The sequence below is a fragment of the Sphaerodactylus townsendi genome, linkage group LG02 (genome assembly GCF_021028975.2).
Source record: "Sphaerodactylus townsendi isolate TG3544 linkage group LG02, MPM_Stown_v2.3, whole genome shotgun sequence".
NCBI lineage: Eukaryota > Metazoa > Chordata > Lepidosauria > Squamata > Sphaerodactylidae > Sphaerodactylus > Sphaerodactylus townsendi.
This window is the reverse complement of record NC_059426.1, coordinates 178,831,312-178,858,830: the sequence shown is the minus strand read 5'-3', so window position 1 is coordinate 178,858,830 and position 27,519 is coordinate 178,831,312. Positions and strand designations below refer to the sequence as shown.

At 60.6% G+C, this 27,519-nt stretch overlaps 2 protein-coding genes across 10 annotated transcripts in view; both read right to left on the bottom strand.

The window, feature by feature from the left end:
* LOC125427099 (zinc finger protein 420-like) overlaps positions 1 to 27,519 on the bottom strand; it is a 99,061-nt gene that overhangs the window by 28,830 nt on the left and 42,712 nt on the right. The gene's annotated exons all lie outside the window — the stretch shown is intronic.
* LOC125425818 (zinc finger protein 420-like) lies at positions 12,010 to 17,261 on the bottom strand (the record flags this gene model as incomplete). The annotated part of the gene is made up of 2 exons (XM_048483495.1): positions 12,010 to 16,343; positions 16,428 to 17,261. Coding segments are annotated over 2 exons (2,790 nt in total), but the record flags the coding sequence as incomplete, so codon positions are not given.

The following is a 27,519-nucleotide window of genomic DNA, read 5'->3' as shown; positions in this document are numbered from 1 at the left end:
ATACACCCTCCTGCCAAGTTGGTTCAGAGCTTCAGATTGGGTTGTCCCTGGTACGCTGATGACACTCAGCCATATCTGCCAATGGATGGCCAGCCAGGTACTGCCCTGGACATTTTAACCAGTTGTCGTGGTGAATTGGCCCAAGCAGAGTCAGCTGATCGTGAATCCATCAGTGACTCAGGTCCTGTGGCTGAGCTGCGGAAGTGCAGATGGAGATGGGTGCAGTTAAACCACTCCCGACAGATGGCCATCCAGCCTCTGTTTAAAAACTTAATGTTCAAGTGGAATCTCTTTTTTCATAGTTTGAATTTATTACTCTTTGCCCTAATCTCTGGAGCAGCAGAAAACAAGCTTGCTCCATCCTCAACATGACATCCCAACAAATCTTTGAACATGGCTACCATGTCACCCTTAGCCTTCTCTTCTTCAGATTAAACATATCCACAGATCCCTCAGTCTCCCCTCTTGGAGCATGAATTCCAGACCTTTTACCATTTCGGTGGTCCTCCTCTAGTCACTCTACATCTTGTCAATATCCCTCTTGAATTGTGGTGCCCAGAACTGGACACAGTATTCCAGGTAAGGTCTCACCAATGCAGAATAGAGTGGTACTATTATGTCCCTAAACCTAGACACTATCCCGCTATTGATGCAGCCCAGAATCGCATTGGCTTTCTGAGCAGCCGCATCACATCGTTGACTCATGTTCAGCTTTTGGCTTACTAAGGCTTCCAGATTTCACATGTACTCTTGTCTAGGCAAGAATAACCCATCTGTCCAGATCATTTTAAATTCTGACCCTGTCCTCTGGGCTATTAGCTACTCCCTCAGTCTGCAGATTTGATTAGCAAGCCCTCTACTCCATCATCCAAGTCATTGATTAAAATATTGAATAGCCCAGGACACAACCCTGCATGCACCCCACTAGTCACTTCTCTCCAGGATGAAGTTGAGCCATTGGTGAGCACTCTTTGGGTCCAGTTGGTCAACCAATTACAAATCCACATAACAGTAGCATTATCTTGGCCACATTTTGCTAGGGTTTTTTTTTTTGCAAGATTATCTTGGGGGACCTTGTCAAATAAAAAGCAAACATCTGGCCTCCCGTGGGTTCATAAAAGGGGGAATAGAATAGCTGAAGCCATCTCTAGTTTAATATTTTATGTATTTTATGTATTTTAATTAACTTATATATATGATGTTTTAAATTTTTATTTTGTTGGAAACCGCCCTGAGCCTCCGGGGAGGGCAGTATATAAATACAATAAATAAATAAATAAATAAAGGCCTTACTGAAGTCAAGGTATGCTACATCCACAGCATTCCCTTCATCTAACAAGCTTGTAACTCTATAAAAAAAAGGAAATTAGTCAGGCACAACTTGTTTTTGAGAAATGCTGAATGGCTGAGCAGTAGCGTAGCGCCAAGGGGGCACAGTGGGGGCATGATTCACTGGGCGTGCACCTGGGCAGAGGCGTTCCAGGGCGGGTAGGGGCATGGCAGGAGCACACAGCACACGCGTGCCCCAGGCACAGTTTCCCCTCGCTCCGCCCCTGTGGCTGAGCACGGTTTTCCTTTTGGGAGAAGACATTGAGTAGTTCTGGCTTTTACTCTGCCGCACAATGACATCATTGTTGTTTCTCTCCCCCTTAAGTTTTACCCAGATGCTTTTAACCCTTAAAGTGCACCGCCCCTTAAAGTGCACTGTTCCTGATAGAAAAGATGTAATGGGGCTGTGTATCGAACCTTTTGTTGACCTATGTATTTTATTCCACAGTTCGTGCCTTTATCACCCAAGTCGCAATGGTCTGTAACCGGGACTGATATTCCCTCCAACCAAATGCCTTTTCATTAAGGAAATTGATAAGCTGGGACTGAGAATCACATACAAACCGCAACACGCGTTTGATTGCACTTTCGTTTTTCTTCTTCAGTGTACAATTTCTCCCATACTCAAGATGCCAATCGGGGTTATCACATCATATTGTATTAGCTTCCCCACAAGCTTACCACCCATTTAAACCAGCACGAGCATAGTTAAAATAGTACAAGAAACAATTATAATGTCTCAGATTAATCAATAAAATATAAATATATGGAAATTTAATATCTCATCATGCTCTGTTCTCTTCCTAAATGGGGATATATTCCAGTAATTCCAATTTCATTGATTATAGCTCATCCATCCCCTGGGGTCAGCTTACTCAATAGGAGAGTGGGGAGGGACAAGGGGAGAAGACAAAGAGGGGATGGGAGGAGTGGGGAAAGAGAAGAGAAAGCACAGAGGGAGAGGAAAGGGGAAGGGAGGGGGAAAGGAGTGATCCCCCAATTGGTGTTCCAGCATAATTGTTCCTGTTATAAAGCTGGAGGTAAAAATAACCCTGAGAAGTGTTGAGCTATTAGTTTATTGTCCACAGCTGGTAAGGTCTATGCAGCCTTTTTATTGGAAAGACCTCAGTCTTGGATGGCCAACCCCAAGATCATTGGCCCAGAAAAGGGGGATTTCAGAAGGGACATTATAGCACCCTTAATCACTGTCATATGTTCTCCCACTTGACTAGCGAGTATACCTTCTCAAAGAAGCGCTTTTTATATGCAGCTTTTATAGATCTTTCCTATACATTTGACTCCATATCTAGAAAACCCAACTGTGGGCTGAACTGTGGGCTGATAGAAGGTTATTGTGGTTAATTAAAAACCTTTATAATGATTTTTCATCCTAAGTATGATGTAATAGTGAGAATTAATAACTACCCTTTTCCTGTTGTGTGGGTGTTAGACAAGGGCCACCTCTTAGGGCCACCTCTTTTTTTAATGCTTTTTATTAATTTAATAAAGCATTATTAATTTCCCAACTGGACACTACAGTCACTAAACATTATACAAATCAACACAAAAAAAATCATTGTCTTAACCACCTAGTTGTATAATATTACAGCAGCCATACTCAAAAAAGAAAGAAAAAGTGAAAAAACCAGTTAAAGAAAAGTGAAAAGGGAGAAGAAAGGGAAGCAGAGGGGAGAAAGAAAGGAAAAAAGAAGAGAAAGAAAAAATTGAATCAGATGAAAAAAGAAAAAGAAAGCGATAAAGATGAAATAAAAAAGTACCAAGAGTAAAAAGAGAAAGAGAAAGCAAAAAAGCAAAAAGTTATATATAAAACCATAAATGGTCAAAACTCCGACTCGAAAAGATATAAACTTGCCAGGTTTATTAAGAAAGAACAGTTGAATATTATATGTGTTCAAAAAACTCATAAAAAGAAGTCTGACGGGAAGGTCCTGATTAAGGTGCCAGGTGGAAAATAATTGGAGAATCTAGATATAACAGAAAGGAACGGAGAGTAGCTATTTTGATAAAAGAGTGTCTTGACTTCCAGTTGCAAGAGCAGATTTATGATCAAAACGGTAGATGGATTATAATTAAAGCTAAAGTACATGGATTCCAAATAACATTATTAAAATTATATGCCCCAAATAAAAAACTGAAAATATTCCTGGATAAAATGTTTAAGAGATTACAAGGAATGATTTTAGGAGACACAATTATCATGGGAGATTGTAATATGGATTTAAGAGAACATGATTTGCTAAAGAAATGGAACATTTTAATGTGTATAAGGATTTGAGTATATCTCAACAGCCAACCTATTTCTCTAATAGATATTAAAAAATTCACCTATATAGATTATATCCTTGTGAAAAATTTGAGAAATCTCCATTGTGAGAAAATAGAGACACACACAATGGATTTCTGACCATGCTCCACTGGTGACCACATTCAGGGAAGAAAGACAATATAGATGGAGATATAATAACATGGTATGGAAAGGAGAAAAGGATAGGAAAGACTTACAAGAAAATATAAAGTATTACTTTCAAGAAAATAAAGATACAGTAACAGATGACGTCCTGTGGGATACTTCAAAAGCAGTTATACAAGGTTACTGTTTTGCTAGAGAAGCACAATGGAACAGGGTAGTGAACATAGAAAGGAAAGAACTAGTTGAAGAGATAAGGATTAGAAGGGTTAAACTCCAGTCTAAATTTGAAGTATCTATAAAAAATGAGTTACATAAACTACAGACACAATTAGAGGATTTGGACAATGTAGAGATGTGGAGGAAAGAATTATAGGTAAAAAATCAATTTCAAAGATCAAATATTAATTCAATGAAAAGATTGGCGAATTACTTAAAAAAGGAAAAAAGAAAAACACAGAATAAAAGGGATAAGAGATGATAAAAACAATTTTATAACAGATAGCAAAGAAATTAAAAAGAAATTTGAAGAGTTTTACAGAAATTTATTTAGCCAAGTGCAAACGGATAAGTATGAGGAAAAACCGAGCAAAACATTAACCAAGGAAGAAAGTGACCAAATGGAAGGAATAACAACTCAAGAAGAAGTAGCAAATGTAATAAAGGAATTGAAAAAAAAATCCCCAGGATTAGATGGGTTTACAGCAGAATATTATAAGGAAATGGTGGAAGTATTAATACCAGAGCTTACAAATTTGTTTAACAAAATTCTAAAGGGACAGAGGATTCCAGAATCATAGAGGGAGGTGGAAATCATAACAATACTAAAACCAGGAAGAAATCCAGACCAATTATAGGCCAATTAGTTTGCTAAACCAAGATTACAAATTTTTTGCAAAAGTGCTGTCTAATAGAATAAAAAATATTCTCCCAAAAATAGTAGGACAGGATCAGCATGGGTTTGTGAAAGGCAGAGACATTAGTCATCCAATAAAAAATGTTCTAAACGTAATAGAACATGGGAAGGGGAAAAATATGCTATGATAAAATTAGATGTTTATAAAGCCTTTGATACGGTTAGTCATGAATTTTTATTTCAAACTTTGGGAAATTTTGGATTTGGAAAAGGAGTAATAACAACTTTGCAGGAGCTATATAAAGAGGGGAAGGCGAAGATTAGAATTAATGATAGATGGACAAGAGAAATAAAAATGGGAAGAGGATTGAAACAAGGTTGCCCATTATCACCACTTTTGTTTGTTATGGTGACAGGATATGTCAGATAGGATAAGAAAAAATCCTATGGCAGATAGGATAAGAAAAAATGGAAGGATAAAAGGATATATGGTAGATAAGGAAGAAATAAGGATAAATTTATTCGCAGATGACATATTAGTTATAACGGTTAATCTGGCTGATACTCTAAGGGAATTAAAAATAATTTTAGAGGATTTCCAGGAAATTTCAGGACGAAGAGTTAATATGGAGAAAACAGGAATAACGGGGGTAAAGTTGGAAAAAAGCAATTAGATAAGAGAATAGTAAAAAAGAAAATAAAATATTTAGGATTAATAATCACACATAGAGTAGAAAAGATGTTTAAATATAACTATGTGGAAAGATGGAAAAAATAGTAAAACAATTAAAAGAATGGGAAAAGAAATGCCTATCGATTACGGGGAAAATCAAAGCATTGAAAATGTGCATAATGCCAAAAAATGTTCTACTTATTCCGAACCCTTCCTTTGGTAATAAAGAAAGAATTTGAGGAACGGGATAGAACGTTGAAAGCATGGGTATTTAATAATCAGAAATCAAGAGTAATGAACAAAATGTTGTATATGACAAAGAAATATTTGGGCTTGGGAATCCCAAAAATGCAAGAATACTATGAAGCATTTCAGATAAAGTGTTTGATTGGGATAAGAGAAGAAAACAATGAAGGATGGATGAGATTTGAAAATGAAATAAATAATGAAGAGGGAAAATACGGACTATACACCAAAAAGATGGAGAAGGGAAACCAAACTATAATAGGTCCAAGAAAGGTGAATTTGGACATATGGGGAAAATGGATAGAGAAATGGATGCCCAGGAGCCTGGGGGCAGCGTCAGTGGCAAGTGTGTCAGGAAAAGAAGGAAAGAAAGTAATAACAATTTTGGAGAAACAAGGAATCCGTACGGTGGCAAATATGATTGGAGAAGGGGGTGAAATAATGACATTACAAAATGTTATAGAGATAGGCGGTACAGAGAACTGGTTGGTTTTGAGAGCAATATGGGAAAGAATAAAGGTGTCGAGAATAAAAGGAGAATGTAAATGTCAATAAAAGGAGAATGTCAATGATGCGGCTGGCCTCCACTCGGGCCAGGGCCTTTACGGCTCTGGCCCCTGCCTGGTGGAACACTCTACCACCAGCTGTCCGGGCCCTGCGGGACCTTGGAGAGTTCCGTAGGGCCTGCAAGACTGAATTGTTCCACCGGGCCTTCGGAGAGACCAGCCGCTGAGGGTGCCCTGCTTTCATCCTCCCCCTGCTGTATAGGGTCCCTAACATCATCGGGACCCATCACTCTTCTTGGGAGGGTTGCATATGGGTTCGTGGGATACTGTTTTAGAATGAAAATTTTAAACTTTTATATATTTATGTTTATATATGCTTTTATATTGTTCACCGCCCTGAGCCCTTTGGGGATAGGGCGGTATACGAAATCAAATAATAAATAAATAAAATAAATAAAATAAATGGCAAATTGCTTGGAAATCTATGAAAAAAGGAAAGGGAAAGTTTTAGGGCAAATATATAATTCGATGATTGATGATAAGGAATTAATGATAAGAGCTATGAAACAAAAACGGGAGAAGGAGGGGACTCTGAATGATGAAAAAATTGAAAGAATAATGGTTAGCTTGGGAAATATAAAAATTGAAAAATATACGGAGTTGGAAAGAAAGTTGATTTTAAAATGATATAGAACTCCCAAATGACTTGCATATATGGTTAAGGGTTTATCCCCAAAATGTTGGCACTGTGGGGACCAAGATGCACATTATAGCTATATGTGGATTGAATGCAAAGAAGTAAAAAGATTCTGGGAAAAGGCATTGCTATGGAAAGAGAAATTGATGAAAAATAAAGTGAAATTAAGAAATGATCTATTATTTATGGGAATACTTGATGATGAAAAAATAGATACACAATATAGAAATATGTACAAAATGTTGATTAGAGCAATACATGCAGTGACAGCATTTGGATGGAAAGATAAGAAAAAATGGACAATTCAGAAATGGCTGGAATATATATGGGAACAAGTGACATTAGACATTTTTGAAATATTATCAAATTATCAAAGAATAATACATGGCAAGAAAAACAGAATGAAATAATGAAGATATGGACAAGTTATGAGAACTAGATGAAGGAGACAGGAGTCAAAGAAGACATATGGATGAGGAGACAACAACGAATGAACTTACTGCTGTTTGATTGAAGAAAAGTAAACAATATTGGGGGAGGGTGGGAGAAAAAAAGGGAAAATGTATTGTTTGGAAATTATATCAGAAATGTGTAAATAGAATGATTATTTCAAACAATACAATAAAAAAATTATAAAAAGAAAATTTGATTTAATATGCCTGCAGGAGACTCATATAAAGCAGGGGGAGGAGCACCATTTACATAACAATAAATTAGGATTACACTTTATCTCAGCTAATATTAAAAAAAGGGGGTGGTATTTTATGTTAAGGAACAATTTAACCCAAAAGAAATAATGAAAGATAATGAGGGTAGGTTTGTAGCTGTAGAAGTAGACTGGTTGGGAGAAAAAATGTTGGTGGTTGGGGTGTATGCCCCAAACGAGAAGGGATATTTTACAGCCACCTAATGAAGAAGCTTATGGACTTGGACTATGAAAATGTATGTATGATGGGTGAATGGAACGGGGTGATGTCACTGGAACAAGATAAAAAAGGGATGGGTAAAAGGAAAAAGGTGGGAGGAAAATTGCCAGAAACTTTCTTTGAGTTAAAAGGAAATTTTGAGTTAGAAGATATATGGAGATCCCATAATGGGACAACACGTGAATTTACCTTTTTTCGAACTTTTATAAATCTTTTACGAGGTTAGATATGATTTTGGGAACGAAAAAATTAAATGCTATAACCAAGGATATAAAAATTCTGCCAAAGTGGTTATCGGACCATAGTGCGATAACATGGAGCATAAATAAAGGGAAAAGATATAGACAATGGAAACTTAATGAATATTTGTTTAAAAAAATGAAAGCTTAGAGATTGGGAGAAAGGAGCTAGAGTTCTTCCTGCAGGAAAATATAACAGGAGAAGTCGATATTAATATTGTTTGGGAAATGTGTAAGGTGTACATGAGAGGTATGTTTATGAGAGAGGGGAGCAGATGGAAAAAAGAGAGAGAAGAGAAAGAAAAAGAGTTACAAAGTAAAATGAAAGAATGGGAAGAAAATACAGAATGACCCAAAAAACAACCAATTAAAAGTAGAATTGAAAAATTTGCAAAGCCAAATGTCCATGATTACTGTAAATCAGTGGTGGCGAACCTATGGCACGGTGCCAGAAGTGGCACTCAGAGCCCTCTCTGTGGGCACATGTAGAGAGAGTTCCCCCCCACACAAACATCTTGAAGCAACCGTGCAACGCTTCAAATCACGACCCCCCCCCCCACACATCTAGGCTGGCCTGGGCCGCTGGGCTTGATTATTATCATTAAACCTAAGATCTAGTTTTGGGAAGCAGTTTACGTAACCCTGTTAAGCGCTGTTAAACCCCACTGATTTTCATGCGAAGAACTAAAGCTGGGAATAACCTCGGTTGCTGGCAATGGGGCTTGCTTCTGAGTAAACTCTCCTAGGGTCGTGATTTGAAGCGTTGCACGGTTGCTTCAAAGCAGAGCCACCGGGTACCACCAAGCTTACTCCCGAGTAACGCGCGCCTCGGAGCCAACTGTTTTTTCTAAACTAAAACCTCAGTATTCAGGTTAAATTGCCATGTTGGCACTTTGCGATAAGTGGGTTTGGGGTTGCAATTTGGGCACTTGGTCTTGAAAAGGTTCGCTATAACAGTTGTAAATTATATGGAAAGAAAGTTAAAATATGCCCGACTAAATAGTTTTGAAAATGCAAATAAACCAGGTCAGTGGCTGGCATGGAGATTGAGACAGGAAAGACAGAAGAGAAGAATAAGTGTTATAAAAGACGGAGAGAATGCTCTTGTTAAACAATCAGAAATAAGTAAAATAAGAGCCCCCCGGGGATTGGGCGGTATAAAAATCTAAATAATAAATAAATAAATAAATAAATAAATAAATAAATAAATAAAAAGTTTATAGATTTTTACAAAAAAAATTTTTAAAGCAAATATATGAGATATAAGACAGATATATTTGTTTTTGAATATAGATTTTCGTTCGAGTATATACGAAGGGATATGAGCTTGAGTCTACATACATAAACATCTGCTTGTATTATGGATATTTCTTTTTTTAAACTGGAGACATATAATTAAGGATGCTAGGGAGTAGTAAGTACGATGAATATTGTTTTTGGGAATGAGATAAGAATTTGTGGAAAAATCAGAAGTAGAAGTGTATAAGATATAAGACAGATATATTTGTGTTTGAATATAGATTTACGTTCGAGTATATATGAAGGGATATGAGCTTGAGTATACATACATAAACATCTGCTTGTATTATGGATATTTCTTTTTTTTAACTGGAGACATATAATTAAGGATGCTAGGGAGTAGTAAGTACGATGAATATTGTTTTTGGGAATGAGATAATAATTTGTGGAAAAATCTAAAGGTTTAGGAAGAAAAGATATGTGTGTTATATGGATGTATGTAAAGTTTTACTGTAATTTTGTTGTGTATCATTGTTTTTTATGGTTGAAATAATAAAATTTATTTTTAAAAAGAGAGAGCAAGAGCAGGAGAGTCAGTACCTTGGGCAGAGAGGTCTAGTCATGAGCAGTCAATAGTTTCAGGATTGCCAACCACCAGACTATTATGAGGGCTTGTCAACTCCACTTGTGGGAGGAGATTTCTTTCCACAATGATGCTCTGCTGAGGAGGTTCGCAGTGCTGCCGGCTCAGCCTGATGCCATTCGTTCATCCAAATGGGCGATTAATGCGGGCAGGGGCGCTGCGGAAGTTGCCACCTGGTCTCTCGCTACAGCAGTTTCGCTTCACAGGCGTGCGTGGCCGCGTAACACTGTTCCACCCATCAAGATGACAGCAGAAGTAGAAGCCCTGCCATTCAGTGATGCTACTTTATTTGCCTTTAACACTGATGAGTTCTTAGTAAGTATTAAAAAGAATTGCCAGATGGCAAAGTCCTTTGGGATCCTGCCCAAGATGCTCCACAGAAAACACGATTCAACCACAAAAGCAGGGCCTTGCCACGCCCTTTTATAGGCCTCAAGGATTCTTCCAAGGGCATCAGTATCCTGTTTACAGGGTCCCTAGCAACTCCCTTCCTTTCAAAAGCGAAAGACCCCTCAGAACCTGAGGCGGGGTGAGGGGAAGTCAACAACCCACTTAGAAGTTCTGACAGCTGGAGCGACCCTCTCAGGAAGGCCTCACATTCTTGAACAGATTGTCTAGGTTTGCCCACAAATGGGAACATCTGTTCAGATTCTTGGGTGTTGGGAGATTAATCTTTCTCAGGCTGTTTCCACATAGCCCAATAACAGCACCCCAGGGATGGTAAAAACACGGTCCCTGGGGTGCTGTTTGCATAGCAGACGCTGCTGCATAGCAGTAGCGTCATGCTTGTGCTGGCCAAGCGGCGTGAAAATGCTGCTTTTGAACTTTTTATCAAAAGCATCTTCCACCCACTGCTGTGCGAACAGAGTCCCACTGCAAAGTCGACTAGGTTTGACACGGTTCCCTGAAAAGGAACTGACCTAGGTCGACTCCATTGTTACTCCCCACAGCAGCCAAGTTCGTCCCACCAGAGCGGAGCTCAGCGGGCGAGATCACCTTCTGCTCTTTGTTCTTGATAGGCTGTCGTGTTACCATGGGAACGTGAACGTGCGTCCTTCTTTTTTTTCATAACGGCAACGTAGCCACAAAGCAGTGCTCTATGTAGCTAAAAGCAGCGTGTAAACATGTGCTGTTTATATGTATGGCCATCGCTTCGTATACAAGAAGATTTTTTTTTAAAGGTGCGCTTTCCCCTGCTGCGAGTCTTCCGTTCTGCGCATGCCCAAAACACTGAACTGTGATTGGCTGACTGGAGGAAACAGTTCCTCGACGATTCCCCACTTTACCAGCTTCGACCTGAGTTCGACCTAGGTTTGCTGAAAAGTTGTACCTCCCTGGTGGAGTCGGAATTTGATGGTTTGAGGGGGCGAAGCTGGGACATAACCACGTCAAACTCAGCGGCTGTGTGGGAATACCTAAGCTGAACCGAGGTCAAACCTAGGTCAACTCTGCCAGTGGGGAATCGACCCAAGAGGGCTGTACAGGAGTTCAATCCCACTTTACATCCTTGGGGTTTTTTCTCTAAGGTCTTTTTTGTAGGCCAGAAATTATATTCCTCTCCCCTTTGATTTGGCTAAGGACCCCAGAGTGTAGTAATGCACTGCTGACCCAGCAGCACCGTAGTAGAACGTTGGGACGCCAACGGACCTACGGCCTTCTGGTCGCACCGCACCCCCACTCCTCATCCCCCATGAGTCACGGGTCGTGAACTGTCTGGCTCAATCACCGGGCGCAGGGACAATGGTCTTGCCCCCAGGTGAGGATTAGGCTCAGACGCTTACGCTCCTCTCCGCACGTAGCCAGGTGAGATCATGCATCACATGATGATCTCCCGACCTCCCGCCTCCCGTTCTCCCGGAACTCCCCCCGGTCCTCCCTCCTACACGCCCCCGATAGAATAACAATAAAAGGTGCCAGGAACCGGCAGACGAGAGACTCGCTAGGAACACGGACCTCCGGTCTCCCGCTGCTGGCGATCTCCACCAGATGTTATCTCCGCGTCTCGTCTCGTTCTTACGCTGACCGCGTGGGTCGACTACACCAGAGTGTTCACCAAGTACACAGCACAGTCTGAGGAGATACTTAAATCCCAGATGGACTTAGTTATTTCCACCTGGCTGGAGCTTGGGCTTGTCATCAACTGGGCTAAATTGTTCCCCGTTTGCTAAGGCAACTTTAAGCAGTTTTACTATAGACCGTCATTGATAGAAGAGCACAGAACACAGAATTCTTTATCAATGAACAATTTTACTTAACACCGAAAAATTCGTACCAAAAAACTTCCGCTGATGCAACCGCCCCGCGCGGGAGGACAAGCAAGCCTTTTATAGGGTTTTCAAAGGTTACAATAAAAGGGCAATCAGGTACACAATAAAGAGCATTCAAGAAACAAGGTAAAACAATTAAAAACAATACAGAGTACTCAGAAGAGAATGAATGAAAATGGGCAAAATCTCACAATACTACATCACTGTAAGAATTGGTAGCAGCGGGAAACTTGAGGTGGGAAAAATCCTTTTTCTTGGGTGCTAATGATAGTCTTTAGTGACTGGCTTGTAGAGGGCTGCCCCCATTGTCTGGGGCTCCCGCCACAGCTGTCCGACAAGGAGGGGTTGGTGAACTACAAAGCAGGGCAGAGCCGGCTGCCTGATCTCCGGGGTGTGAGAGTCAATGATACAATAGCGAATCCAGCACCCTTTTGTTAAAGTTCATTATGCTTTTGTGTTAAGAGTCCAGGTGTATCAGAAACATAATGAGGCCATCTTCCAGAGGACCTTGGGGAAGGAAGGCTGCCAACCTGCGAGTTCCTGAGAGGCCCCGAGGAGAACTTAAAGGAGAAAATCTATCTAACAAACATGAACCTAACGAAATATAATGAAAATAAACATAGGCAAGTGGGCATTTTCCACTACAGCCGTAGCTGAAGCCGTTAGCCTGAATACCCTCAGAACAGCCCGAACAGATTGCCACCTCTGAGTAATGAAAGAGCAAGTAGTGGGGAAAATAGTGAAACCCCTTGTGAGGAAACAGCTCCTTCCTTCTCCCCCTCTTTTTTCTCCCCCTCTCTGAGCAGGCATCATAGATTTGCAGGACTTAAAAATGACCGAGGGACATCAGGAAGAGCTACCTGACCTAGGGGGAGAAGATAACCCAAACTGACCCTGAGGGAGGGGTGGGGCCTGGGAACGGACCAAACTGCTGGGAGCAGGGAGAGGAGCCCTCTTCTAACTGGGCCACTGAAGGAAGCAGACGCAAATGCCTGGGCTCTAGAGAGAGCAGCCATTTTGGACCATATGCTTGCCCGGGGAACTGACCCAGTCCTTCAGGTAACAAGAGCTCTGTGAAGACTGTAACCTTCTAAGCTTCAGAACCTACCCGATTGTAACAACTGTTAGAGTATGTATAGAATTAAGGGATAGAGGAATTGTGTTTACATCTCGTTTTGGAAACTCTTCGTTGATCTAGTGCAGTGCTAAAACATACTTGTAACCATTCTATTTTTAATAAATACTTTTATACCCTAAATGTGGGGAACAGTTCTCTGTTCCACCTAGGGAAGTTCCTCAAATGGTCAGGTGGTGGCAGCGGTTACCCAGAGAGAGAGAAAGCAAGCCCTTTCCAGGTGAAGTTGGCAACACTTCAGTGGTGGCTCTCCCCATCTCATGTGCTGGAGGGGGTTCCTTTTGGAGTATGGTGGCCTCAGGACACTGCTTCTGGTGCATCCAGCTGATGACCTCTCCCGGTTACCCCAAATTTCATGTCAGGGATGCTATCCAGGTGATTGAGATACATTTCTGGAACTCTGCACCTGCTTAAAATAACAGATTGCTGCTGCTAGAAAGATATATGTAACCAACCTGCTATATGAATCCACTGCTCTTTGCAATCTTTCCTTGATCTTTATGGCTTCACAGGCCTTGTAGACAACTAGGCTTCCCCTGGTACTCCAGTCCCATGGGAACCATGTTACATCCGTTATAACGTAGGACCAGAAGCCATGTGGCTTTCTCTTGCTATCTACCACTGACCTAATGTTTTTGGAACTTTTCACACTCCATGCATTTATAAGGTTTTTCCCCTGCTTGAATCTTTTGATGTTGAGTTAGATCACCATTACAAGAGAAGTTCTTTTCACACTCCAGGCATTTCTTGTTAGAGTATTTGGCAACCTATGCTTTAGTGGTCGCAGGAGCAAAGCAAGGTTGCCTCTGAGTTAATGCTGTGCAGCTGGCTAACGAGCTTAACCTTTAGCAGCTGCTTATTAGTAGCATGCTCAGGATCCCAAACTAACTCACTCTTATCCCCCTGCCCTTCTCCTCTTATTCTATGTAGTATTGTTGTCTGCTGTCTTTCTAGAATGCTTTATGTGCATGTAGGTTTGTTTTTACTTGCAGTGCTTGTGCACTTATTTATATTATGACTTCTTTCTATTTTTGTAATATGTTTTATGTAGCCTACCTTATTTTAAACTCTATATATTTATTTATGTTTCAAATTTCTATCCCGCCCCGTCCCCGAAGGATAGCATTCTTATCCAACTCTGCTGCATGTATTTTTACTCTGCTATGAAGCTGAGTGGCTACAGCTTCAGTCCTTCTATCATTTCTATGGTTTCTTCCCTGTGTGAACACTCTTATGTACAGTAAGTTGGCTTTTCTGCGAGAAGCACTTTCCACACTCCAGACATTTATATGGCTTCTCCCCCGTGTGAACCCGTTGATGTACATTTAGTTGGTCATTCCGCGAGAAGCACTTTCCACACTCTAGACATTTATATGGCTTTTCCCCCGTGTGAACTCGTTGATGTATATTTAGTCGGCTATTCTGTGAGAAGCACTTTCCACACTCCACACATTTATACGGCTTCTCCCCCGTGTGAATCCGTTGATGCACTTTTAGTTTGTCATTCTGCGAGAAACTCTTTCCACACTCCAGGCATAAAAATGGTTTCTCCCCTGTGTGAACCCGCTGATGTATTTTTAGCTGGCCATTCCATGAGAAGTTCTTTCCACATTCCAGGCATTTATATGGTTTCTCCCTAGTGTGAATCTTTTGATGTGCAGTTAGTCTGCTATTTTGAAAGAAGCACTTTCCACACTCCACACATTTATACGGGTTTTCCCCCGTGTGAACCCGTTGATGTACGTTTAGTTCGTAACTCTGTGAGAAGCTCTTTCCACACTCCAAGCATTTATGTGGCTTCTCCCCTGGGTGAATCCTTTGATGATGCTTTAGTCTACCATTACAAGAAAAGGTCTTTCCACACTCCAGGCATTTATATGGCTTCTCCCCTGTATGAACCCTCTGATGATCAGTTAGTTGACCTTTCCGAGAGAAGCACTTTCCACACTCCAGGCATTTATATGGCTTCTCCCCTGTGTGAACCCATTGATGCCTTCTAAAACTGTGATTGGAAGACATGCTCTTTCCACATTCCATGCATTTATAAGGTTCCTCACCTTTGTGAACCAATTGATGTGTTCTTAAGTAATAATTATAACAGAAGCTCTTTCCACACTCCAGGCACTTATAAGGCTTCTCCCCTGTGTGAACCCTCTGATGTACAGTTAGTTGATCATTCTGAGTGAAGGTCTTTCCACATTCCAAGCATTTATATGGCTTCTCCCCTGTGTGAACCCTCTGATGTACATTTAGTTGATTATTCCACAAGAAGCTCTTTCCACATTCCAGACATTTATATGGCTTCTCCCCTGTGCGAACCCATTGATGTACGTTTAGGTGGTCACTCCGCGAGAAGCTCTTTCCACACTCCAAGCATTTATATGGCTTTTCCCCCGTGTGAACCCGTTGATGTACGTTTAGTTCGTAACTCTGTGAGAAGCTCTTTCCACACTCCAAGCATTTATATGGCTTCTCCCCAGAGTGAATCCTTTGATGATGATTTAGAACATCATTACAAGAGAAGGTCTTTTCATACTCCAGACATTTAAATGGCTTCTCCCCAGAGTGAACCCTTTGATGTTTACTGAGGCTGCTTTTGCGAGGGAAGCTCTTTCCACACTCCAGGCATTTATATGGCTTCTCCCCCGTGTGAACCTGTTGATGTACGTTTAGTTGATAATTCCGCAAGAAGCTCTTTCCACATTCCAGACATTTATATGGCTTCTCCCCTGTGTGAACCTGTTGATGTGCCTTTAGGTTGTCACTCCGCGAGAAGCTCTTTCCACACTCCAAACATTTATGTGGCTTCTCCCCTGTGTGAACCCTCTGATGTTTAGTTAGTTGGCCATTATGAGGGAAGCACTTTCCACACTCCAGGCATTTGTATGGCTTCTCCCCTCTGTGAATCCTGTGATGTCCAGCTAGGTGGCTATTTTGAGAGAAGCACTTTCCACATTCCAGGCATTTATATGGCTTCTCCCCTGTGTGAACCTTTTGATGTTCATTTAGGCTGCTTTTGTGAGAGAAGGCCTTTCCACACTGCAGGCATTTATAAGGCTTCTCTCCTGTGTGAACCCTTTGATGTACAGTTAGTTGGCCATTATGAAAGAAGCACTTTCCACACTCCAGGCATTTATATGGCTTCTCCCCTGTGTGAACCTTTTGATGTTTAGATAGGCTGCTTTTGTGAGAGAAGGACTTTCCACATTTCAGACATTTATATGGCTTCTCCCCAGTGTGAACCCTTTGATGTACACTTAGTTGAACATTCCAAGAGAAGAACTTCCCGCCCTCCAGAGATTCATATGCCTTTTGCCTTCTGTGAAGACTCTGATGTTTAATTAGGCTGCTATTGCAAGAGAAGCTCTTTCCACAATGCAGGCATTTAGATTGGTTATTTTCCGTGTGAACCCACTGATGTACAATTAGTTGGCTATTCTGAGAGAAGCACTTTCCACACTCTAGGCATTTATATGGTTTCTCAACCAGGTTAACCTTTTGATGTAGATTTAGCTGAACATTCCAAGAGAAGAACTTCCCGCACTCCAGAGATTCATACGCCTTTTGCCTTCTGTGAAGATTCTGATGTTTAATTAGGCTGCTATTGCAAGAGAAGCTCTTTCCACAATGCAGGCATTTAGATTGGTTCTTTCCCGTGTGAACCCACTGATGTACAATAAGTTGGCTATTCTGAGAGAAGCACTTTCCACACTCCAAGCATTTATGTGGCTTCTCCCCTGTGTGAACTTTTTGATGTTGAGTTAGGTCACCATTCTGAGAGAAGCACTTTCCACACTTCAGGCACTTATATGGCTTCTCCCCCTTGTGAAATCTTTGATGCTTAGTTAGGCTGCCACTGAAAGAGAAACTCTTTCCACACTCTGGGCATTTATATGTGTTCCAGCTGAACCTTGAGTCTTTTAATGCACCCTTATGCCTTGTGTTTCTCTGCTGTATTTCCTCTTGGGCTGAGATCTCAGATTGATTTCTGTTCTGAAAATCAACCAATTTCTTCTTTTGCTTCTCTTTTGCTTCTCTTTTCTTTCTGCGTTCTCGCTTTGACACCGCTTGATCCCCATGGGGGGGGGGGTGATGGGGGGGGGGGGGGTGTGGGGGGGGAGGGGTGGGGGGGGGGGGGGGTGGGTGGGGGGGGGGGTGGTGGGGGGGGGGGGTGGGGGGGGTGGGGGGTGGGGGGGGGGGGGGGTGGGGGGGGGGGGGGGTGGGGGGGGGGGGGGGGGGGGGGGGGGGGGGGTGGGGGGGGGGGGGGGTGGGGGGGGGGGGGGGTGGGGGGGGGGGGGGGTGGGGGGGGGGGGGGGTGGGGGGGGGGGGGGGTGGGGGGGGGGGGGGGTGGGGGGGGGGGGGGGTGGGGGGGGGGGGGGGTGGGGGGGGGGGGGGGTGGGGGGGGGGGGGGGTGGGGGGGGGGGGGGGTGGGGGGGGGGGGGGGTGGGGGGGGGGGGGGGTGGGGGGGGGGGGGGGTGGGGGGGGGGGGGGGTGGGGGGGGGGGGGGGTGGGGGGGGGGGGGGGTGGGGGGGGGGGGGGGTGGGGGGGGGGGGGGGTGGGGGGGGGGGGGGGTGGGGGGGGGGGGGGGTGGGGGGGGGGGGGGGTGGGGGGGGGGGGGGGTGGGGGGGGGGGGGGGTGGGGGGGGGGGGGGGTGGGGGGGGGGGGGGGTGGGGGGGGGGGGGGGTGGGGGGGGGGGGGGGTGGGGGGGGGGGGGGGTGGGGGGGGGGGGGGGTGGGGGGGGGGGGGGGTGGGGGGGGGGGGGGGTGGGGGGGGGGGGGGGTGGGGGGGGGGGGGGGTGGGGGGGGGGGGGGGTGGGGGGGGGGGGGGGTGGGGGGGGGGGGGGGTGGGGGGGGGGGGGGGTGGGGGGGGGGGGGGGTGGGGGGGGGGGGGGGTGGGGGGGGGGGGGGGTGGGGGGGGGGGGGGGTGGGGGGGGGGGGGGGTGGGGGGGGGGGGGGGTGGGGGGGGGGGGGGGTGGGGGGGGGGGGGGGTGGGGGGGGGGGGGGGTGGGGGGGGGGGGGGGTGGGGGGGGGGGGGGGTGGGGGGGGGGGGGGGTGGGGGGGGGGGGGGGTGGGGGGGGGGGGGGGTGGGGGGGGGGGGGGGTGGGGGGGGGGGGGGGTGGGGGGGGGGGGGGGTGGGGGGGGGGGGGGGTGGGGGGGGGGGGGGGTGGGGGGGGGGGGGGGTGGGGGGGGGGGGGGGTGGGGGGGGGGGGGGGTGGGGGGGGGGGGGGGTGGGGGGGGGGGGGGGTGGGGGGGGGGGGGGGTGGGGGGGGGGGGGGGTGGGGGGGGGGGGGGGTGGGGGGGGGGGGGGGTGGGGGGGGGGGGGGGTGGGGGGGGGGGGGGGTGGGGGGGGGGGGGGGTGGGGGGGGGGGGGGGTGGGGGGGGGGGGGGGTGGGGGGGGGGGGGGGTGGGGGGGGGGGGGGGTGGGGGGGGGGGGGGGTGGGGGGGGGGGGGGGTGGGGGGGGGGGGGGGTGGGGGGGGGGGGGGGTGGGGGGGGGGGGGGGTGGGGGGGGGGGGGGGTGGGGGGGGGGGGGGGTGGGGGGGGGGGGGGGTGGGGGGGGGGGGGGGTGGGGGGGGGGGGGGGTGGGGGGGGGGGGGGGTGGGGGGGGGGGGGGGTGGGGGGGGGGGGGGGTGGGGGGGGGGGGGGGTGGGGGGGGGGGGGGGTGGGGGGGGGGGGGGGTGGGGGGGGGGGGGGGTGGGGGGGGGGGGGGGTGGGGGGGGGGGGGGGTGGGGGGGGGGGGGGGTGGGGGGGGGGGGGGGTGGGGGGGGGGGGGGGTGGGGGGGGGGGGGGGTGGGGGGGGGGGGGGGTGGGGGGGGGGGGGGGTGGGGGGGGGGGGGGGTGGGGGGGGGGGGGGGTGGGGGGGGGGGGGGGTGGGGGGGGGGGGGGGTGGGGGGGGGGGGGGGTGGGGGGGGGGGGGGGTGGGGGGGGGGGGGGGTGGGGGGGGGGGGGGGTGGGGGGGGGGGGGGGTGGGGGGGGGGGGGGGTGGGGGGGGGGGGGGGTGGGGGGGGGGGGGGGTGGGGGGGGGGGGGGGTGGGGGGGGGGGGGGGTGGGGGGGGGGGGGGGTGGGGGGGGGGGGGGGTGGGGGGGGGGGGGGGTGGGGGGGGGGGGGGGTGGGGGGGGGGGGGGGTGGGGGGGGGGGGGGGTGGGGGGGGGGGGGGGTGGGGGGGGGGGGGGGTGGGGGGGGGGGGGGGTGGGGGGGGGGGGGGGTGGGGGGGGGGGGGGGTGGGGGGGGGGGGGGGTGGGGGGGGGGGGGGGTGGGGGGGGGGGGGGGTGGGGGGGGGGGGGGGTGGGGGGGGGGGGGGGTGGGGGGGGGGGGGGGTGGGGGGGGGGGGGGGTGGGGGGGGGGGGGGGTGGGGGGGGGGGGGGGTGGGGGGGGGGGGGGGTGGGGGGGGGGGGGGGTGGGGGGGGGGGGGGGTGGGGGGGGGGGGGGGTGGGGGGGGGGGGGGGTGGGGGGGGGGGGGGGTGGGGGGGGGGGGGGGTGGGGGGGGGGGGGGGTGGGGGGGGGGGGGGGTGGGGGGGGGGGGGGGTGGGGGGGGGGGGGGGTGGGGGGGGGGGGGGGTGGGGGGGGGGGGGGGTGGGGGGGGGGGGGGGTGGGGGGGGGGGGGGGTGGGGGGGGGGGGGGGTGGGGGGGGGGGGGGGTGGGGGGGGGGGGGGGTGGGGGGGGGGGGGGGTGGGGGGGGGGGGGGGTGGGGGGGGGGGGGGGTGGGGGGGGGGGGGGGTGGGGGGGGGGGGGGGTGGGGGGGGGGGGGGGTGGGGGGGGGGGGGGGTGGGGGGGGGGGGGGGTGGGGGGGGGGGGGGGTGGGGGGGGGGGGGGGTGGGGGGGGGGGGGGGTGGGGGGGGGGGGGGGTGGGGGGGGGGGGGGGTGGGGGGGGGGGGGGGTGGGGGGGGGGGGGGGTGGGGGGGGGGGGGGGTGGGGGGGGGGGGGGGTGGGGGGGGGGGGGGGTGGGGGGGGGGGGGGGTGGGGGGGGGGGGGGGTGGGGGGGGGGGGGGGTGGGGGGGGGGGGGGGTGGGGGGGGGGGGGGGTGGGGGGGGGGGGGGGTGGGGGGGGGGGGGGGTGGGGGGGGGGGGGGGTGGGGGGGGGGGGGGGTGGGGGGGGGGGGGGGTGGGGGGGGGGGGGGGTGGGGGGGGGGGGGGGTGGGGGGGGGGGGGGGTGGGGGGGGGGGGGGGTGGGGGGGGGGGGGGGTGGGGGGGGGGGGGGGTGGGGGGGGGGGGGGGTGGGGGGGGGGGGGGGTGGGGGGGGGGGGGGGTGGGGGGGGGGGGGGGTGGGGGGGGGGGGGGGTGGGGGGGGGGGGGGGTGGGGGGGGGGGGGGGTGGGGGGGGGGGGGGGTGGGGGGGGGGGGGGGTGGGGGGGGGGGGGGGTGGGGGGGGGGGGGGGTGGGGGGGGGGGGGGGTGGGGGGGGGGGGGGGTGGGGGGGGGGGGGGGTGGGGGGGGGGGGGGGTGGGGGGGGGGGGGGGTGGGGGGGGGGGGGGGTGGGGGGGGGGGGGGGTGGGGGGGGGGGGGGGTGGGGGGGGGGGGGGGTGGGGGGGGGGGGGGGTGGGGGGGGGGGGGGGTGGGGGGGGGGGGGGGTGGGGGGGGGGGGGGGTGGGGGGGGGGGGGGGTGGGGGGGGGGGGGGGTGGGGGGGGGGGGGGGTGGGGGGGGGGGGGGGTGGGGGGGGGGGGGGGTGGGGGGGGGGGGGGGTGGGGGGGGGGGGGGGTGGGGGGGGGGGGGGGTGGGGGGGGGGGGGGGTGGGGGGGGGGGGGGGTGGGGGGGGGGGGGGGTGGGGGGGGGGGGGGGTGGGGGGGGGGGGGGGTGGGGGGGGGGGGGGGTGGGGGGGGGGGGGGGTGGGGGGGGGGGGGGGTGGGGGGGGGGGGGGGTGGGGGGGGGGGGGGGTGGGGGGGGGGGGGGGTGGGGGGGGGGGGGGGTGGGGGGGGGGGGGGGTGGGGGGGGGGGGGGGTGGGGGGGGGGGGGGGTGGGGGGGGGGGGGGGTGGGGGGGGGGGGGGGTGGGGGGGGGGGGGGGTGGGGGGGGGGGGGGGTGGGGGGGGGGGGGGGTGGGGGGGGGGGGGGGTGGGGGGGGGGGGGGGTGGGGGGGGGGGGGGGTGGGGGGGGGGGGGGGTGGGGGGGGGGGGGGGTGGGGGGGGGGGGGGGTGGGGGGGGGGGGGGGTGGGGGGGGGGGGGGGTGGGGGGGGGGGGGGGTGGGGGGGGGGGGGGGTGGGGGGGGGGGGGGGTGGGGGGGGGGGGGGGTGGGGGGGGGGGGGGGTGGGGGGGGGGGGGGGTGGGGGGGGGGGGGGGTGGGGGGGGGGGGGGGTGGGGGGGGGGGGGGGTGGGGGGGGGGGGGGGTGGGGGGGGGGGGGGGTGGGGGGGGGGGGGGGTGGGGGGGGGGGGGGGTGGGGGGGGGGGGGGGTGGGGGGGGGGGGGGGTGGGGGGGGGGGGGGGTGGGGGGGGGGGGGGGTGGGGGGGGGGGGGGGTGGGGGGGGGGGGGGGTGGGGGGGGGGGGGGGTGGGGGGGGGGGGGGGTGGGGGGGGGGGGGGGTGGGGGGGGGGGGGGGTGGGGGGGGGGGGGGGTGGGGGGGGGGGGGGGTGGGGGGGGGGGGGGGTGGGGGGGGGGGGGGGTGGGGGGGGGGGGGGGTGGGGGGGGGGGGGGGTGGGGGGGGGGGGGGGTGGGGGGGGGGGGGGGTGGGGGGGGGGGGGGGTGGGGGGGGGGGGGGGTGGGGGGGGGGGGGGGTGGGGGGGGGGGGGGGTGGGGGGGGGGGGGGGTGGGGGGGGGGGGGGGTGGGGGGGGGGGGGGGTGGGGGGGGGGGGGGGTGGGGGGGGGGGGGGGTGGGGGGGGGGGGGGGTGGGGGGGGGGGGGGGTGGGGGGGGGGGGGGGTGGGGGGGGGGGGGGGTGGGGGGGGGGGGGGGTGGGGGGGGGGGGGGGTGGGGGGGGGGGGGGGTGGGGGGGGGGGGGGGTGGGGGGGGGGGGGGGTGGGGGGGGGGGGGGGTGGGGGGGGGGGGGGGTGGGGGGGGGGGGGGGTGGGGGGGGGGGGGGGTGGGGGGGGGGGGGGGTGGGGGGGGGGGGGGGTGGGGGGGGGGGGGGGTGGGGGGGGGGGGGGGTGGGGGGGGGGGGGGGTGGGGGGGGGGGGGGGTGGGGGGGGGGGGGGGTGGGGGGGGGGGGGGGTGGGGGGGGGGGGGGGTGGGGGGGGGGGGGGGTGGGGGGGGGGGGGGGTGGGGGGGGGGGGGGGTGGGGGGGGGGGGGGGTGGGGGGGGGGGGGGGTGGGGGGGGGGGGGGGTGGGGGGGGGGGGGGGTGGGGGGGGGGGGGGGTGGGGGGGGGGGGGGGTGGGGGGGGGGGGGGGTGGGGGGGGGGGGGGGTGGGGGGGGGGGGGGGTGGGGGGGGGGGGGGGTGGGGGGGGGGGGGGGTGGGGGGGGGGGGGGGTGGGGGGGGGGGGGGGTGGGGGGGGGGGGGGGTGGGGGGGGGGGGGGGTGGGGGGGGGGGGGGGTGGGGGGGGGGGGGGGTGGGGGGGGGGGGGGGTGGGGGGGGGGGGGGGTGGGGGGGGGGGGGGGTGGGGGGGGGGGGGGGTGGGGGGGGGGGGGGGTGGGGGGGGGGGGGGGTGGGGGGGGGGGGGGGTGGGGGGGGGGGGGGGTGGGGGGGGGGGGGGGTGGGGGGGGGGGGGGGTGGGGGGGGGGGGGGGTGGGGGGGGGGGGGGGTGGGGGGGGGGGGGGGTGGGGGGGGGGGGGGGTGGGGGGGGGGGGGGGTGGGGGGGGGGGGGGGTGGGGGGGGGGGGGGGTGGGGGGGGGGGGGGGTGGGGGGGGGGGGGGGTGGGGGGGGGGGGGGGTGGGGGGGGGGGGGGGTGGGGGGGGGGGGGGGTGGGGGGGGGGGGGGGTGGGGGGGGGGGGGGGTGGGGGGGGGGGGGGGTGGGGGGGGGGGGGGGTGGGGGGGGGGGGGGGTGGGGGGGGGGGGGGGTGGGGGGGGGGGGGGGTGGGGGGGGGGGGGGGTGGGGGGGGGGGGGGGTGGGGGGGGGGGGGGGTGGGGGGGGGGGGGGGTGGGGGGGGGGGGGGGTGGGGGGGGGGGGGGGTGGGGGGGGGGGGGGGTGGGGGGGGGGGGGGGTGGGGGGGGGGGGGGGTGGGGGGGGGGGGGGGTGGGGGGGGGGGGGGGTGGGGGGGGGGGGGGGTGGGGGGGGGGGGGGGTGGGGGGGGGGGGGGGTGGGGGGGGGGGGGGGTGGGGGGGGGGGGGGGTGGGGGGGGGGGGGGGTGGGGGGGGGGGGGGGTGGGGGGGGGGGGGGGTGGGGGGGGGGGGGGGTGGGGGGGGGGGGGGGTGGGGGGGGGGGGGGGTGGGGGGGGGGGGGGGTGGGGGGGGGGGGGGGTGGGGGGGGGGGGGGGTGGGGGGGGGGGGGGGTGGGGGGGGGGGGGGGTGGGGGGGGGGGGGGGTGGGGGGGGGGGGGGGTGGGGGGGGGGGGGGGTGGGGGGGGGGGGGGGTGGGGGGGGGGGGGGGTGGGGGGGGGGGGGGGTGGGGGGGGGGGGGGGTGGGGGGGGGGGGGGGTGGGGGGGGGGGGGGGTGGGGGGGGGGGGGGGTGGGGGGGGGGGGGGGTGGGGGGGGGGGGGGGTGGGGGGGGGGGGGGGTGGGGGGGGGGGGGGGTGGGGGGGGGGGGGGGTGGGGGGGGGGGGGGGTGGGGGGGGGGGGGGGTGGGGGGGGGGGGGGGTGGGGGGGGGGGGGGGTGGGGGGGGGGGGGGGTGGGGGGGGGGGGGGGTGGGGGGGGGGGGGGGTGGGGGGGGGGGGGGGTGGGGGGGGGGGGGGGTGGGGGGGGGGGGGGGTGGGGGGGGGGGGGGGTGGGGGGGGGGGGGGGTGGGGGGGGGGGGGGGTGGGGGGGGGGGGGGGTGGGGGGGGGGGGGGGTGGGGGGGGGGGGGGGTGGGGGGGGGGGGGGGTGGGGGGGGGGGGGGGTGGGGGGGGGGGGGGGTGGGGGGGGGGGGGGGTGGGGGGGGGGGGGGGTGGGGGGGGGGGGGGGTGGGGGGGGGGGGGGGTGGGGGGGGGGGGGGGTGGGGGGGGGGGGGGGTGGGGGGGGGGGGGGGTGGGGGGGGGGGGGGGTGGGGGGGGGGGGGGGTGGGGGGGGGGGGGGGTGGGGGGGGGGGGGGGTGGGGGGGGGGGGGGGTGGGGGGGGGGGGGGGTGGGGGGGGGGGGGGGTGGGGGGGGGGGGGGGTGGGGGGGGGGGGGGGTGGGGGGGGGGGGGGGTGGGGGGGGGGGGGGGTGGGGGGGGGGGGGGGTGGGGGGGGGGGGGGGTGGGGGGGGGGGGGGGTGGGGGGGGGGGGGGGTGGGGGGGGGGGGGGGTGGGGGGGGGGGGGGGTGGGGGGGGGGGGGGGTGGGGGGGGGGGGGGGTGGGGGGGGGGGGGGGTGGGGGGGGGGGGGGGTGGGGGGGGGGGGGGGTGGGGGGGGGGGGGGGTGGGGGGGGGGGGGGGTGGGGGGGGGGGGGGGTGGGGGGGGGGGGGGGTGGGGGGGGGGGGGGGTGGGGGGGGGGGGGGGTGGGGGGGGGGGGGGGTGGGGGGGGGGGGGGGTGGGGGGGGGGGGGGGTGGGGGGGGGGGGGGGTGGGGGGGGGGGGGGGTGGGGGGGGGGGGGGGTGGGGGGGGGGGGGGGTGGGGGGGGGGGGGGGTGGGGGGGGGGGGGGGTGGGGGGGGGGGGGGGTGGGGGGGGGGGGGGGTGGGGGGGGGGGGGGGTGGGGGGGGGGGGGGGTGGGGGGGGGGGGGGGTGGGGGGGGGGGGGGGTGGGGGGGGGGGGGGGTGGGGGGGGGGGGGGGTGGGGGGGGGGGGGGGTGGGGGGGGGGGGGGGTGGGGGGGGGGGGGGGTGGGGGGGGGGGGGGGTGGGGGGGGGGGGGGGTGGGGGGGGGGGGGGGTGGGGGGGGGGGGGGGTGGGGGGGGGGGGGGGTGGGGGGGGGGGGGGGTGGGGGGGGGGGGGGGTGGGGGGGGGGGGGGGTGGGGGGGGGGGGGGGTGGGGGGGGGGGGGGGTGGGGGGGGGGGGGGGTGGGGGGGGGGGGGGGTGGGGGGGGGGGGGGGTGGGGGGGGGGGGGGGTGGGGGGGGGGGGGGGTGGGGGGGGGGGGGGGTGGGGGGGGGGGGGGGTGGGGGGGGGGGGGGGTGGGGGGGGGGGGGGGTGGGGGGGGGGGGGGGTGGGGGGGGGGGGGGGTGGGGGGGGGGGGGGGTGGGGGGGGGGGGGGGTGGGGGGGGGGGGGGGTGGGGGGGGGGGGGGGTGGGGGGGGGGGGGGGTGGGGGGGGGGGGGGGTGGGGGGGGGGGGGGGTGGGGGGGGGGGGGGGTGGGGGGGGGGGGGGGTGGGGGGGGGGGGGGGTGGGGGGGGGGGGGGGTGGGGGGGGGGGGGGGTGGGGGGGGGGGGGGGTGGGGGGGGGGGGGGGTGGGGGGGGGGGGGGGTGGGGGGGGGGGGGGGTGGGGGGGGGGGGGGGTGGGGGGGGGGGGGGGTGGGGGGGGGGGGGGGTGGGGGGGGGGGGGGGTGGGGGGGGGGGGGGGTGGGGGGGGGGGGGGGTGGGGGGGGGGGGGGGTGGGGGGGGGGGGGGGTGGGGGGGGGGGGGGGTGGGGGGGGGGGGGGGTGGGGGGGGGGGGGGGTGGGGGGGGGGGGGGGTGGGGGGGGGGGGGGGTGGGGGGGGGGGGGGGTGGGGGGGGGGGGGGGTGGGGGGGGGGGGGGGTGGGGGGGGGGGGGGGTGGGGGGGGGGGGGGGTGGGGGGGGGGGGGGGTGGGGGGGGGGGGGGGTGGGGGGGGGGGGGGGTGGGGGGGGGGGGGGGTGGGGGGGGGGGGGGGTGGGGGGGGGGGGGGGTGGGGGGGGGGGGGGGTGGGGGGGGGGGGGGGTGGGGGGGGGGGGGGGTGGGGGGGGGGGGGGGTGGGGGGGGGGGGGGGTGGGGGGGGGGGGGGGTGGGGGGGGGGGGGGGTGGGGGGGGGGGGGGGTGGGGGGGGGGGGGGGTGGGGGGGGGGGGGGGTGGGGGGGGGGGGGGGTGGGGGGGGGGGGGGGTGGGGGGGGGGGGGGGTGGGGGGGGGGGGGGGTGGGGGGGGGGGGGGGTGGGGGGGGGGGGGGGTGGGGGGGGGGGGGGGTGGGGGGGGGGGGGGGTGGGGGGGGGGGGGGGTGGGGGGGGGGGGGGGTGGGGGGGGGGGGGGGTGGGGGGGGGGGGGGGTGGGGGGGGGGGGGGGTGGGGGGGGGGGGGGGTGGGGGGGGGGGGGGGTGGGGGGGGGGGGGGGTGGGGGGGGGGGGGGGTGGGGGGGGGGGGGGGTGGGGGGGGGGGGGGGTGGGGGGGGGGGGGGGTGGGGGGGGGGGGGGGTGGGGGGGGGGGGGGGTGGGGGGGGGGGGGGGTGGGGGGGGGGGGGGGTGGGGGGGGGGGGGGGTGGGGGGGGGGGGGGGTGGGGGGGGGGGGGGGTGGGGGGGGGGGGGGGTGGGGGGGGGGGGGGGTGGGGGGGGGGGGGGGTGGGGGGGGGGGGGGGTGGGGGGGGGGGGGGGTGGGGGGGGGGGGGGGTGGGGGGGGGGGGGGGTGGGGGGGGGGGGGGGTGGGGGGGGGGGGGGGTGGGGGGGGGGGGGGGTGGGGGGGGGGGGGGGTGGGGGGGGGGGGGGGTGGGGGGGGGGGGGGGTGGGGGGGGGGGGGGGTGGGGGGGGGGGGGGGTGGGGGGGGGGGGGGGTGGGGGGGGGGGGGGGTGGGGGGGGGGGGGGGTGGGGGGGGGGGGGGGTGGGGGGGGGGGGGGGTGGGGGGGGGGGGGGGTGGGGGGGGGGGGGGGTGGGGGGGGGGGGGGGTGGGGGGGGGGGGGGGTGGGGGGGGGGGGGGGTGGGGGGGGGGGGGGGTGGGGGGGGGGGGGGGTGGGGGGGGGGGGGGGTGGGGGGGGGGGGGGGTGGGGGGGGGGGGGGGTGGGGGGGGGGGGGGGTGGGGGGGGGGGGGGGTGGGGGGGGGGGGGGGTGGGGGGGGGGGGGGGTGGGGGGGGGGGGGGGTGGGGGGGGGGGGGGGTGGGGGGGGGGGGGGGTGGGGGGGGGGGGGGGTGGGGGGGGGGGGGGGTGGGGGGGGGGGGGGGTGGGGGGGGGGGGGGGTGGGGGGGGGGGGGGGTGGGGGGGGGGGGGGGTGGGGGGGGGGGGGGGTGGGGGGGGGGGGGGGTGGGGGGGGGGGGGGGTGGGGGGGGGGGGGGGTGGGGGGGGGGGGGGGTGGGGGGGGGGGGGGGTGGGGGGGGGGGGGGGTGGGGGGGGGGGGGGGTGGGGGGGGGGGGGGGTGGGGGGGGGGGGGGGTGGGGGGGGGGGGGGGTGGGGGGGGGGGGGGGTGGGGGGGGGGGGGGGTGGGGGGGGGGGGGGGTGGGGGGGGGGGGGGGTGGGGGGGGGGGGGGGTGGGGGGGGGGGGGGGTGGGGGGGGGGGGGGGTGG